The sequence below is a fragment of the Sinocyclocheilus grahami genome, unplaced genomic scaffold (genome assembly GCF_001515645.1).
Source record: "Sinocyclocheilus grahami isolate Dianchi unplaced genomic scaffold, SAMN03320097.WGS_v1.1 scaffold844.1, whole genome shotgun sequence".
Taxonomy (NCBI): domain Eukaryota; kingdom Metazoa; phylum Chordata; class Actinopteri; order Cypriniformes; family Cyprinidae; genus Sinocyclocheilus; species Sinocyclocheilus grahami.
The window spans coordinates 392,975-408,777 of NW_015506023.1; the positions used below are offsets into that span (position 1 = coordinate 392,975).

The window sequence follows — 15,803 nt, forward strand, 5'->3', positions numbered from 1 at the left end:
GTGACAGCATTATTGCTTAAGGGAATAAATGTCTTCAGGCCAAAGACATACATCATCCGCTCATATGCAAACACGTTCTCCTCTCACGCTGACATTTACTCAGAGCTGCCCGTCTGCATAACACACACACACACACACACACACTCTCTCTCTCTCTCTCTCTCTCTCTCACACACACACACTCTCTCTCACACTCTCTCACACACACACACTCTCGCTCACACTCACACACACACACACACACACACACACACACACATGCCGTGCCACATTCCTCTCTGTCTCTGAGAATGAGCTCCTAAGGGCTGCCTTTACTTATGCTGAGTAGTTGGATGCTTTTTGTGGTGCATTTTACAGAAATGTTCATAAATCAGTAAAAACAGCTCTGACATGTTTTACATACAAATATTTGGACTGTATTAGATTGTTGATCAATAGTTTGCTGACTGATAAAGGGACTTATCAGAAATGTCTGACCATGTGAAGTGTTTGGTTGCTGTACACATATTGTACATGCATCACTTATAAATGATTATGTACACACACTGTAATATACATTATATTTAAACTGTACATGATCATGTTTGTCAATTTAGCAATATGTGACCCTCTGTAACGGGGCTGACAAGACGTGAAACGTGCGGATCCATAAGCAAGCTTTATTTAAAGCAGAGGAGGTCAGGAGTCGGACTCGTAACCTAAAGGTTGTGGGTTCGAGTCTCGTGCTGGCAGGGATTGTAGGTGGGGGGAGTGAATGTACAGCGCTCTCTCCCACCTTCAATACCACGACTGAGGTGCCCATAAATGGCTGCCCACTGCTTCGGGTGTGTGTTCACGGTGTGTGTGTTCACTGCTGTGTGTGTCCACTTTGGATGGGTTAAATGCAGAGCACTTATACCCTAGTATGGGTAACCATACTTGGCCACACTTGGCCACACTTCACTACTGCCAACAGATACACCAGATATTGTACTGAATTAATAGGCATATATCCTGCAGTAGATCTAGACAGGTGGTGCTGGGGGAGGTGGAGGGTTACAGTGAACATTTAAATGTTGATCTAATCTCATTGGTTGCAGCAGAGGCCAATCAGCTTGTGCCATGTACTAAATTATGTGATTGCCAGCCGATTGCATGTAAAGGACCTATCAACCTGCGCCATCTAGAGTTTTATGACTGAAGTAGATATGGAATTATCTGTTATTATAGAATGCTCTAACATCTATGTTGTGGATAAACATGAGCCATATTTTTCTGGGGTAAATCTAACATGCAATTATTGGTCTCATTAATCTATTACTTGTTCCAGCGCAAAGAGTTTTGGCTGAAGGCAAAGTTAAGTTTCATAACTTTATATTTTTATATAACTTTAATGCTGTACCAGAGCGCTGTACTTTTGACTGATTTGTTTGCTTGTGTTTATGTCCTATTGTACAAACATCTTATACTTTTACAAATAATATTTTATATAAATAATAGTAGTATTTAATAATAGTATTTGGTATCAAAACCATATGTGTGTTAGTGATGATGATTTTAGTTACATTGTTATTTTTTGTGACATTACATAGCGACAAGAGACTGGCTTTATGGGTGAGTCAGTAGTAAAGACCTTTAAATTGAAAGGGACTGAAACAAGGACATTATTTTTACCTTCAACAACACCTTGTAAGACGCAGCCAACAAATGCATTGACCAGCATTTTCATGGGAAATCTTTTAACAGTTGAAAGGATACTACAACAAAGATATCGCTTTCCTCAGCAGACATTCAAACTAATGTTTTATTGTGAATATGAGACTGAGTTGACGAATGAATGCTGTATCAGATGCAGGTAATCACACTCGCTCAGTCCATCTCTTTCTCATAATACTCTACTCAATACAGTGAGCTTTTAATACAGTAATTCAGTAAGCTTTTAATGAAGCAACTCAACGTTCCTTCGTTACTAGCTCTAAAGTGTCATTTTCGAATTGGCCTGAGATTTGAATCCATGGTGGAAGGAAGTAGTTTTTAAGACACACTGTTCTTGTTTCTTATTTATTTGCACATTTGTGGCATTGTACTGTTTTATAAAAACAATACCACACTCGTAGTCATGCGATATCGCTCTATATCAGAATGGAAATATAGACAGAAATATATATTTATATATGTTTTTTTTTTTTTTCAGTAATAATGAGAGTGGGTCTTTCTGCTGTTGGCTAACAGTCAAATTCTCTTTCTCAGTGACAGTAGAAGACAATGTGTCAGAAGAGCACCAGAGCCACAGGCAGTCTGCTGTAATAACCGGTAATGTTTTATTCTGTTCTTTCAGCAGTGAAAGCTCTGTGCATGTGTAAAAGCTATGTGTTGTGTGAGTTACATACAGATTGGGGTTTGACAATAGAAAGCAGAGTTTAAAACATCCAAATCAGCTGATGCAAAGGTAAATGATGTTCCAAACTGTCAGAGAATTTCCATACAAGACACTTCAAAGCAATATAAGGAAACTATGCGGCTCCACGGAGGCCATGCAGTCAGTACAAATATTGCTAGTCAAAATAAAAAAATCTATTTGCAAGGATTTGAGGTTTATAATGCTAATAATGCAGATGACACATACTGTTGCTGTGGCATAGTATTTTAACATTTCTCTCATGAGGTTGCATATTCCAAAATGATAACACCTTTATACACGTACACAAAACAGATTCAAATGCAGTTTCTTGAGCGTGGACTGAATTCATTTATTCCTCAAAGATGTTCGTCACTCTGACACTCTATTTTTCAAAATTTGCATATTATTATTTTTTAAACCGAATGCATTACTAGAATGAATGTGTTCCATATAGAGTTGTCTCTGTACCAAAATTTTAGCAACAGTGAAATTTCATGATACCAATTAATTGAGGATATTTTAACTCCTTTATCTTTTTAACTATTTAAAACGTTATATACTGATGCAAATTAATAATAAGTGAAAACAATGGCACATAGCCTTCAAGCAGTGTTCAATTAAGTAAGTAAAGATAAGTCAACTGTAAGAAAATGATGAATAAAGAAACAAATTTCAAGCAATACACAAAAAAGCATTGAAGGTTCTCAGTATCTGAGTGTAGATAGCTTATTAAAGCTAAAGTTATCCAAAGAACAGTGAGTTGTGTAGTTGTTTGATTATTATTAATGACATATCTGACAGCAGCAGGTCTTGTATAGCCCGCATTTGCACTGCAAGAGCTTTTTGCAGCGTGCATCAGTGTGTTTTTTCAGCTAATATTGACCTTTTCAGTTGAAGAGAAGTGACAAGGAATGCAAGACTGAATCTACCAGCAGCTGTTAAATGGATTAGCATTATACTGAATTTTAATGCAATTAATTTAGCTAGCTCGTATAAGATTCCAGCACTTTTGCAAATGTCTCCCAGAGATCATCTTCACTTTTTAGAGATCCATTATGTGCCTTAATGTGTCCCTACTCATTTCTGTGTGCCATGGAAGTCAACCCAGATGGATAATGTATATATGAATCTGATTTGCACGTGGCAGTGCAGCTCTTTGTGCTGTTATATGGATGTCTATAGAGCGGATGTGAGCTGTGGTGGTTCAGTAGATGAATGCCTCCTGTCATGCATGTGGCGTTCAGTGGCGGTGAGCAGTAATCAGGTCATGAGTGAGTCCAGCGAATCTGCTGCTTCATTTGTCTCATGTAAAGGTCGGCTCTCATGTGTGTTTATTTTAAAGCTCATATGGATGATGGTACCTGCGAGCCTGTCATCTGTTAGCGCTGCTGTGAAGACATAAATACAGTACAATGGATGATGAAAGCAACTGATATTTCAGCCCAGCAATGCATGTTCAAACTGTGATATTTCATATTTGAGAGTTGTTTCTTTCAGATCTAAAAGATGTCAGAAAACAGGACTTAAAGATGCAGTTCTACCAATACTTTTACCTTTTGCAGAATATGTTAATAATTTTAACAAAATAAGAGGGAGCATAAAAATGGCATGTTATTTTTATTTAGTACTGTTCTGAATAAGCTGTTTCCACAGATGTCTACATACAGTGGGGCAAAAAAGTATTTAGTCAGCTCTCATCTTTTTAAGTGGGAGAACTTGCACAATTGGTGGCTGACTAAATACTTTTTTGCCCCACTGTACTTATATTTGCATAGACCCTAAAACATACAGGATCGACATAAATTATTAATGAATTAACAACTTTACAGACATACAAATTTTGAAGAAATTCTTATTTAATATATGAATGTTTAATTTGTGGAATTAATGTTAATTATATTGTATTTATGATTAAATGCAAATTTATTTAATTTGATATTATACAATTTAATTCTGCTCTGTGTGACTTCTGCTGCCGACTCGTTTTAAATGATTACATAATTTTAATCATGGCTAAGCTTTAAAATCTTAAAAGGAATCGAAGTTCTGTAATCATTTTATAATTACTTTTCATGTAATGTTTATTTTGTTTGCCATGGGACACACAAAGAATGACCATAAAATACACAAAAGCACCAGAAAATGATCATAAAAGTAATGTTTTATTCATGCACTGTAATCCAAATATTCTGAATCCATATGATGAAGTCTTTATTCAGCACTGCAACCATCAAATCCAAATCTCTAGCAAAATTTCCACTTGCCATCTCAAGAAACTAGCTATGCATATGCATATATAATATTTTCAGTAGGTCCATGTTGTCCTGCTTGAATTTTGAAAGAGCTTTAGGACAAACCTTGTAAAATCCACCTGTCAAACAGCTATCAATCTTCTAAACCGTTCAGCCTCTTCTGATTAAACCAAGGTTAAAACAACAACAACAAAATGTCATTAATGCACAGAAAAAATATCTCGAAAGGCCTTATATTAGTTTAGTGTTACCATGACAGATTTGAATTATCAATTGTCAGTTCGTCAGACTGTGGTGAAATAATAGAAGGATGCAGGAAACCTAGAATCATTTTTCTGAGTGCCAATTAACCAGTTTGCCAAGGAGACGTGATGAGATGCGTGCAGAAATAATTGCAATTTCTCTTGCTGGAGAGTATTTGAGCAGCCGGGTTTTGAGTAAATACCAGTTGTCATACGACAGAATGAATACAAAATTAAACGCCATTAATCAAGTAGACTACGGTTGAAATCACATCACATGTTGCTGAAAACATTCTTACCAAGATGCTGCTATTGTTGTGCTTTGAGACAGTGATCTATTAGATAGATGCCACATCCTTGAGGAACAGATTCTCAGAGCTCTGTTGCAAAGAGTGAATGGATAGTTGAAGGGCCTGTTGAATTTGATGAATGCAATAAATACCGTTTTGTGGCTCTTTAATGTGTTGTGACAGATCGCTGTAGCGCCTCAGTTCAAGCGGCACGTGAACCGATCATCACTTCATCTTTACTAGTTATAGCACGAAATAAACATGAATGAACATCAGTAGGTATCTTGTTTCAACCGCGGAAAGACGTCAATACACCATTTTTAAACACCATTTTCACACCATCTACTGTCCTGTCTGGTTTGTTTGTCAACAAGATCACCTGACCATTTATTTTAGTATCGTAAGGTAAGGGTCCATATTATTGCCTTAAGGGTACATACTATTATTCTAAGATAGTAATATGCATTCTTTAGGGGTTGCTGTAAATGCATGTGCACACTGTGCACCATTTTCCTGATGCCACTGTGGCTTGGACCCGTCATCTCTGCTTGCAGATATATTAGCAATTGTCTTTCTTTTGTTCAGAGAGAACTTGATAGAAGATAATGAGTACAAACTAGTTAATTCGACATGCTGCGAGTGCCCTGCCAAATCTGGTTGGCAGGCTGATTGTAGACTGTACTGTTTGTATTCATTATATTCGCACATGCTTTTGCAATAAAGACCAGCTGACAGTAGCCTATATTTGGGCTGCTGGATAATTGTTAAACGGTTGATCATGATTATTCTGCGATTCACGACTGTTAATCACAATTATTGTGTTTTAATTTTTTTTCCTACATTTCATCAGAATTATTGCACTTTCACATAAGCACAAATTAAGAGAACATCAGTGGGCATGGACTGCTCATGGATTTAGTCGCAGCAAACTGTGTGAAAGAAAACAGACTGGCTGTATTACACGTTTATTTGAGCAGAATATCTAGAGATGTTTTCAGCTCATCAGCGATTTTTCTATAATGTTTTCTGTGCGTATGCATATGGTTGCATATGTTTGAGATGAACAGTCAATCAAACACATGGAGCTTTTCTTTCTCACTATCAAACGCTTTACAACAAGAATGCATTGTTGTCAAAGGCCAATCCATGAGAATTTGTCTTCCACAGTGGCTGGTAGATACAATTACCTTCAGTCGCCTGCTCATACTGAACAAAATCAAAGTTAGTTTTTTTTATTTTGCTAATAAAAAGTAATGCAGATACAATCAATGCAATTATTGCTGAAAAATGATCTCTGTGAATGTTGTTTTAATACGTCCGTTTGTCTTCTGGGATAATGTGAGAATAGATCTTAAACTATTGATGATCATTTCTCCTCCTGCTACGCTTGGTCCATCAGATCCAGATGCTGAGATTGAGCCAAAGAATGAAGGAAATGACCGTCTGAGGAGCCAGATCTGTCCTGAGGGAGAGGAAGAGGAGGAGGAAGAGCAGGTGTTTGAGCTCCTGAACACACTCACGCCACACAAGAGTCAACTCACAGGTAAATAATAACCACGCTATATAGATACTTCTTTAAAGTACACACACAACATCACTTCAGGCTCTAGAATTGCATGATGCACGAGTCATACAGACAATTTTTAAACTGTGCAGACGCAAAGATTAATTGGACAACCCCCTTCAGAATGTGTATTATACAGGAGAGTTAGCTTTAAAATGGTCAGAATTTGGAACATTGACTGATGTAATTCAGTACTTCTGCGTAATTGATTTGGCTGGATTTGATCAGCGACTCCCTCTGCTGACTTCTGCCATCAGAGCAGCCCCTCATTAAAAACCCCTATTTCTCTGACAAATAAGTCTTAATTGCTCAGTACTTGAGACGGGGGTTTAAATGAGCTCCCTGTGGAGGCCAAAAAGAAGAATGTAATAATCATTTGGGAACGGTGCATATCTGAAGAAGAGCAGAAGTGTGCAGGTGAAAGCAGGTTTATTAAAACCACGCTGCAACGAGGAGCTCACATTCACTCTCTCTGATGTTTTCACAGATTAAATTCAGCACAAAAAGACTTGAACACACTCATTCAGCTTCATTTTCTTCACAAATGACATGTGCAGTAATTAGGCTGACTGCGAGTCTTGAGAGAACAAAACACAGTAAGAGCTCTTGGTTCATTTCCAGTTGCAAATCACTAATAGTCATAACGTACTGACAGTTCAGTAATCACAGATTCGTCCGGTGACAGATTTGTTAGACAAAACCAACAGGGTTATTATAGTTAACTTAAAAAAATAAAATAAAATCTGTGTGTGCGTGTTTGTCTCTGCGTCTGTGTGTGTTGCCAGAGAATACAATGCAATAAAGACATGTTGTCTTATATCTTACATCTTATATCAGGTAGAATATATTTGATACTTCTTCATGAATAGTGCTACGGGGAACCCCGACTAAGGGTGTGCAAAACAATTTTTTTTGTGGGAGAATGAGACACAAAGACAGAGGCAGTGTCGCCTCGATCAATGGCTGCCGTCGTCTCGGCCTGGTCCAGAGGAGCTTTAACACCTCTCTGTGCACTTAAGTCATGACCACTGCATTGCGTCATGGGAATGGGCTGATGGATCCACCCGTGTCCCTGAAGTGATTGGACTATTGATTGTGCTAATGCAGAACTGCAGAGAGACAGAGAGAGAGACGGCTATAGGAATGTGTCCCGCAGGACTTGCTGTCTTCCACAGGAACAGGAAAGGAAGAATGCTTGCACCCTCCAACATTCCTCATACTGAACCCCTACCCGATGGGCTGTTTTCCCCAGAGAGGGTGTCTTTCTGCCGGGGTAGGATGGTAGAAGTGCTCCCCAGAGTGGGCTGGGATAGGAATGTTTACCCCTGAAAGCTCTCGGCGTCGGTGGGGTTCTGGCTCCGGCCCGGCTGAGGATTGAGTTTCTGCGGATGGTTTCAGCATCCTGTCGGTTCAGCCGCTGCTGTCCTCCGGGAGGCTGGAAATGCAACAGCTGTCCATCTCCACATAAACGCTCAGGAATACAGCTCCTCAAGGTCACCAAGCATAAGCTTTTAACAGATACTTCTTTGTGGAGTTGTAAACCGTTACAAAGCACGCTTATCCAGTTTATTATTATTATTATTATTATTATAGGCTGCACCAATAAGGATTAAGCTTAAAGGAATAGTTGACCCAAAAATTAAAGTTTGCTGAAAATGTATTCACCCCCAGGCCATCCAAGATGTAGTTGAGTTTGTTTCTTCATCAGATTTGTAGAAATGTAGCACTGCATCAGTGTCTCAGCGATGGATGCTCTGCAGTGAATGGGTGCCGTCAGAACGAGAGTCCAAACAGCTGATTAAACATCACGATAATCCACAAGTAATCCACAGCACTCCAGTCCATCAGTTAACATCTGGAGAAGACAAAAGCTGTGTGTTTGTAAGAAACAAATTCATTATTAAGATATTCATTATAAATTTTTTTTTTTTTATATTTTTAACTTCAAACTGTTACGATTGGCTAAAATATGAGTTCTCTATCCATAATAACAGTGACAAAGTTGTCTCATCTGAATCAGGAGAGAAATCTGCACCGTTTACAAGCTGAAACTGCTCTGAGAGAGAACAGGAGATGGAGTATTTTCACTGGAGGAAGTGTTATTATGGATTATGGACTCATATTTTGGCCAGTAATTATGGTTTAAAGTTATAATGTCTTAATGATGGATTAGTTTATTCTAGTCTTTTGTAGAGTGGTGCGGATTACTTGTGCATTATTGTGATGTTTTTATCAGCTGTTTGGACTCTCATTCTGACGGCACCCATTCACTGCAGAGCATCCATTGCTGAGACACTGATGCAGTGCTACATTTCTCCAAATCTGATGAAGAAACAAACTTTTTCATTTTGGATGGCCCGAGGTACATTTTCAGCAGATTGTTATTTTTTGGTGAACTATTTCTAAGGTGAACTATAAATTAAAGTTAATCTGAAAAATCTTCCATTCAGACATTTTTAAATGAAACATTTAAAAATCCGATTTACATTTAAAAAGTTCACATAAACAGCCTTATCAACTGGAAAAATTCAGTGGACTCCTCCCATTATCTTTTGAGAGTGAAATATGCATTTAGAGTTTAATAGAGAACAAGTTAGTTTTGGGAAATTGTTTAAATGTGTAATGGATCTGATGAACCCACTGGCTGAGGATCCATTTGTGAGAGGTTTATTGATAAACGTTAATGCACTATATGGTGGTCTATGAAGTACACAAATCAAAGTGCAGACACACTTATGAAATAATACTCCAGTAAAAGTGTAAGTACTCCAGTCTACCTTTAAATGTATACCGATCTTTAAGTGCTATAGTTTACTTCGTTTCAATTTCATATTCTCCGTTCTAGTGCTTGAATGCTTGTTTAAGAAGAGAGGAGTCTAATGTGACTGGCACACAGAGAGCTTAAATAGACCAGAGCTCAGTCTGACATTACAAGTCGTCAACTGGCCAGTAATATGAAGATTAGTGGATGCACACATTAAACATGTATGACTCCAACTGCAAATTATCAAATGTTTCATTTTGTTAGCAAAATATTTAATATTTACAGTCACAATATCAAATCTTATTTAGCTATTATAGGAACTTTTTTAATCAATCAAATTAATATGCATTCAAAAAAAATTGAAGTTCGAAATATTATTGGAATACAAGAAAATACAATTTCAGTCTTTTTTTTCTTTGATTCATTGGGTTACGGTCCTGTTTTTTTTTTTTTATTATTTGTGAAATTTACTAGCAATTCCTGAGTAAAAATGGTTTTCAGTGTAGTTTGAGCCGATAGGCTGCTTGTTTTTTCCGATTTAAGCTGCGCCGACTTCCAGTTTTGTCAGAGTAAAAATATCAAGTTTTATGGAGTCACTTCAGCTTTATGCCAACTGGACTATTAGTGGCAGGTTACATATGTGTGTAAAATATTCTGCAATGACAAAAAAAGCATCATGGGAGCATAAAGTCTAGTCTTAGGTTTTCAATTTTTGAAGCTTGATTTCATGCATCATTACTTTCTAAAAAAATGCCCAACTGCAATTCATAGCACAACACATAATTTCTGCCATGACAGGCTGAAGGATCTTTGGCCTCCGCTAGGGTTTTTCAGTGTCACGAGTCAATTAACTCATCATTGATGAATTCATCAATTCAACAATTCGAAAGTACTGGAGCAATTCGAAAGCATTGTTATTATGAATGTGTATCTGAATGTGTGCCACAGTCTCAGCGTGTCCATGTAAAAGCCAAAAGGTCATTAGATATTCAGTCTCAGGAGACATATCTATTCCTCTTCCTCGCGCTCTCTCTTTCTGTCTCCTGAGCATCCTATCTTGCTCCATATAAACTATTCCTTGAGTTTTGTCTACCAGCCATAGCTCATCTCTGTAGAGACGCAAATATAGAAAAAACAAGAGAGCTATTGTTCTATCTGTCTTTCTGGACTTGAGCCAATGGCCAATGAGTTTCCACTTTGCTTCCTCTAGAGTGCATTAGTGCCCACCTACTTTTTCAGTGGCGCTTCTTCCGGAAGCATTTTTCCCATTAGTTTTTCCCATATGGATCGTACAACCTTTGATTTGAAGCAAAAAAGTAAATTAGACACAAAGACAAAGGTACAGTACAAGAAAGAACTATAATTATAAAAGGGAAATAACTATAATCCCATGAAACATTGCGGATCAAATTTAAAATAGAAATATAAACATATTAATTTAAAAGTGTTTTGGAAGCATAGGAGACTGACTCGATTATGGCATGGATGGAGCTAAAGATCTCGTTTGGCCTGCAACTCTCTGATTGGTGGAATGCTCTGTACAGCATCATGGGTATAAGTTTAATTAATGTGAATAGATGGGTTTGACAAAAGCATATACAATCAGTTAAAAACCTCAGAACTCACAACAGGCCTGCCCTTAAAGGGCTCACTATTGAGAAAATAAGTTTTTACATTGGGCATGTTATATTATTCTATACACTGATGCACATAGTGACTTATATATCAGAGCAGACTACTCAGAGATCTCAGTAAACCTCTCGCCTGAGGATGGCCAGAGATCGGCTGCACACAAAAGCTCACTGACACACCTCTACCTGTATACTGTCTGCTTAAATTCAGTGTACGTCCAATCAAATCTCAGGGGAAAACGCAGCTAATTCTTATGAATTCATTTAAAATGAATCATGATTTTTAGAAAAACGTAAGCACGAAGGTCGACCCCTAAACAATGTTAAATTAGTTGTCTTTTTCTCTCTTTCATCTCTTGCTTTATTTTTTGTCATCTTTCCACTGTGCCAGTATGTTTCTGTTTGTCTCTTATTGCATTTTTGTAATATGTATTAGGCCTACTGTTAAATGCTAATAAAAAATCATTGATGACAGAAATGGATATAGCAAATTTCATAATGATCAGCTTTTCACACATTAGTACCTAGTAGCTGCTGAAATTTGATTGGCTGCTGGCAGCCATTTTTGTTGGTTTGAAAAAAGTAAATGCAATTATTATAGCGGCACCTAGTAACTGCATGGATGTGTGTATGAACACCTGGGCAGTGGGTGGGACCTACAAAGTTTTGGGGCTTCGCCATTTACAGTCTGACACCCACATGACAAACATAATAGTTTTCCAACACATTTGGTGCCTGGACCCTAATTACTTAACCATCAATGGAGAGTAACTAGATCGTAAGAAAATGTACAAATTAGATTTAAATACGCCATTAATTCAACAAAACAAGTGTTTGTCTGTAAATCTCTCACTGGACTCTGGAGTAATGACTGATGCTGCAGATCTCCAGTTGATTGAGAGTGATTGTGAAGTACACATTGGTTTAGATTTGCTACTCATGATAGCTTTGGACAGTGTTTGAGTTTGGTTTTAAAGGGGACATAACACACACAGTTTCACCCAATCTCATGTTAATCTTGAGTACCTATAGAGTAGTACTGCATCCTTCATATCTCCAAAATGTATTTCGTTTTATCATATTTATAAAAGAAAGATACAGCTTTACGATTCTCTCCGGAAAAAGCCGAGCTCCTGGAGGCACGCTGTGGGCGGAGCTAAAGATTGACGAGCACTTGAGAGCTGATTGCCAACAAAACAGACATTTGATGCAGTTTCGCTTACCGTCTGCAGTTCTGAATCATGACCGGGATCGTTTATAGCTGGGACCGCTCCATCTTTCAGTATCAAACGATGTGCTAATCCAGCGTCGAACTGGGCCTTGTTTATAAAACGTTTGTCAACAAACACGCTTGTGAAACTGCGTTGCTGCTCTGGAAAAACAAACTGCATCCACCGTTTACATAAAGTTGGGTTCTTTAGGAAGCTGAACAAAGTTATCTTTCCCATACAACCAAAAACACACTTCTTTAGAGACATTCTTCCCGAGCAAGTCCCGTGCAGCGCTGCTGAATGAATCGCGTTGATGGGCGCACAGGCACTCTTCGCGTGCTTCCGGTAGAAATGCCCATATAAGGAGTTCCACCGTCAGCTGAACAAAGTTATCTTTCCCTTACAACCAAAAACACACTTCTTTAGAGACATTCTTCCCGAGCAAGTCCCGTGCAGCGCTGCTGAATGAATCGCGTTGATGGGCGCACAGGCACTCTTGCTCTCGCTCTGGTCGATGTGTGCGTGGGCGCGTGCTTCCGGTAGAAATGCCCATATAAGGAGTTCCACCGTGATGAAGAGCCATGATCGGAAAAAACTCTCCGAAACTTGTACGAACCCGGAAGTACGATTTTTAGCAAAGAAATACTCCGTCATACATCCAAATTTTTTTTTTATTTTGTCAATGCTTCGCATGAGAATCCAACTCTTTAACAGTGTAAACAACTCTGAATGCATGGAACAGCATTGTACCCCCCCCTTTAAGCACGCATTCATGTTTAACTAAGAAAAAACTAACCATCCACCATCATAGGTGTATTTTTACATCATAAACGTCTATTTCCATTATCTGTGTTTTGCTGATGTTGTGTCCCTATTTGTTAACGTACATCAGTCTTTTCTCTCGTTTCTCCTGTTTCGTCTTCTCTCTCCTCTGGCCTGTTCAGTATTCTGCTCTTGTCCTATGTTGAGTGATTTTGCTCAGACACGTCTAGCTCTAGGTAAAGGGTCCCCAGAGAGCGTGCTCTCAACCCCTGGGTCGCTGCATCATGAATACATTATGATCCCCCGTTTTCTTTCGGTTGCCACGACAGCACTTTCTGAGCCAGCGGCCGATGAAGATGGTGTCAATACCGCTCACTTCTGGTCCTCAATCAGACGGCAGACTATAGTTTTTTCATTGTCATTTTAACAGCGTTTGCATGTTGTGCTGTCTTTGGGTCAATAAGGGAATGGCTGTACTGCTGTATCCCTGTATACCTTCAAGAGACTTGCTTTGTTTACAATCGTTTTTTCATTGTCTTTTTTTAAGAGTATGTATAAAACATGGCGCCTCAGGTAGAGGACATTTTCCTGTAAATGGCCAGTGTTTGCACACTCCGAACACTTCACTGAGCAATCTGTCAGCATGTCAGCAACACATGTTTTGTAAAAAGCTTCCAGTGGGAAAAAGAAACCGCTCCTGCCAGACCAGAGAGGAAATGCTCCCCCCCCCACTCTCTCCCTCTCATTGTGGTGGGTTTTCTAATGCTCGTATGTTCAGCCCAGAGCCGTCTCTCTCCTCCTCCCCTGAACTTCAGAAATTTGAACTGCGAGACCCTTGGGGGACTTTCAGCTCTTTTCTTTTTCTTCTTTTTCTGCTGCTACTTCCTCTCTCGCTTGGATGAAATGGTGGAGATATATTGTAGCCGGGGTCCCCAAGCGGTCTTCTCTAATACCTGAATTTCTATAGAAACTGGAAATTACCGGCAGGATCCTTCGGGGACTGTTTTATCCGCAGCAGGATGAGGGAGGCCAGAGCGGCGGGGAGGTGAACACGCGGCTGAAATGAAGGAACGTCTGAATGATGGGGGCCGCGGGGCTTCGGCTCGTCTGTGGGTGGGGAGTCTTCACATGAAGGGCTCTTGTTTAATAAACTTTCAGCATGGTATCATGGGTAGACAGCTCCACAAATACCCGTGTGTGTTGCCTTTTGTCTGAGCGGCAGCTTTATGTATGTTTCTGCAAAACAAAATTTTAAACCGTCTTTTTTCCTCTGCGACTGGTTTTTCCACCCCTCTCCCATGTCTTCTGCATTTTGGTATGCTGCCATTTTTCTTTATCTGTTTACTTCTCTGTTCCTCTTTTCCTCCCTCCCTCACTTTTTTTTTTTTTTAATGTTTTGCAGGTTTCTCTTCTTGCACAACAGCAGTAGTTTGTTTAGGTGCAGTGCATGTCTGGACTTCTGCTGCGTCTTGACTCAGAACAGTTCCTGCGGTGTCAGTGAATGCTGCTGTATTTAGCAACGGTTGCATTATTAGGCTGCTCTCATCCATGCAGAGGCTTCACACTTTTGTCAGTACAATAAGTTTGTGTTTCAAATCATTGCTATAATCTGAGGGATACACACATCAAATCTTGGCAAACAGACCTGGAACTGGGCTGGGCAACTTCAGATCTTGGAGGACCACTGTCCTGCAGAGTGTAGTTCCGTCCCTAATCAGACACACCTGTCTGTAATTTTCAAGCAATCCTGAAGACATAAGCTTTGTCCCAATTCAGGGGCTGCATCCTTCAATGTCTGTCCCAATTCGAAGTCTCCTTCAAATGTGTCCTTTGTTTCCCGAGGCGTGAAAGACACAAGAGATGGATTCATTGCGGCCCACCTACCTGTAACTCCTAAGCAATCCTGAAGACATAAGCTGTGTCTCAATTCAGAGGCGGTATCCTTTAAAGGCTATATTCGAAGACTGAATGCATCACAGTGGTGCGACAAAGGCTGTCCCAGATTGAAAGCTCCTTTAAATGCGGTCTTGATATACATCTTTTGTTTCCAGAGCCATGAAGAAAATTGTAGATTTGCACTTTTAAATGTAAGTATTGGGTTTCAAATTAACTGAAAATCTAACGTTACAAAAATCACTTTAAAGCTGTTTTAATGTAGACTTATATCTTATTATAGATAGTTCATACTTTTTATTATGTACATAAATGGAACAACGTGAAAAGATTTAGATTGTTGTGAACCCCTTTTTTTCTGACTTTTGATTATAACTCCAGTATAAGTCCAGTACAAACATTGCTTCTGCTTAGAGCCTCGTACACACCAGGACGATTATCGTGTGCGCTTATCGCCGACGTTTTTCAATGCGTCTTTTGTGTTCATCATGCGATTTTCATTGGCAATGAGCCGAGTGAATGTGGAAATTCACTCCCTGACATTAGATGGCGCTTAATGAAAAACAGAAATACCCCCGGTATGCATCGAATCTATTTGATCTGCAATTCCTCTCCATAACAACTCCCTCTTATCGAGATTTTTCATAAAGCCCTTTGTGTTCAGACACCAATGAGACCAGCAGCTCTACATTCATCATGCCTTGATGCATCTTCTTGGTCTACTTACTTCCTCTTCATTGTTAGGTATCAATGTGTGCTCGGCAAGACCGTTTTGTGCTTGAGCGCCACCATGTTGTGTTTTACTGTAACTGTA

The 15,803-nt window shown here is 39.1% G+C and overlaps 1 protein-coding gene across 1 annotated transcript in view; it reads left to right on the plus strand.

Moving 5' to 3' along the window:
* Window positions 1-15,803, plus strand: part of LOC107562851 (zinc finger protein 521-like) — a 64,135-nt gene that overhangs the window by 7,338 nt on the left and 40,994 nt on the right. Inside the window, exons 3-4 of the mRNA XM_016247593.1 lie at window positions 2,230-2,292; window positions 6,564-6,707. Of these exons, the coding sequence (XP_016103079.1) occupies window positions 2,230-2,292; window positions 6,564-6,707 (207 nt within the window). The remainder of the gene's footprint in view (window positions 1-2,229; window positions 2,293-6,563; window positions 6,708-15,803) is intronic.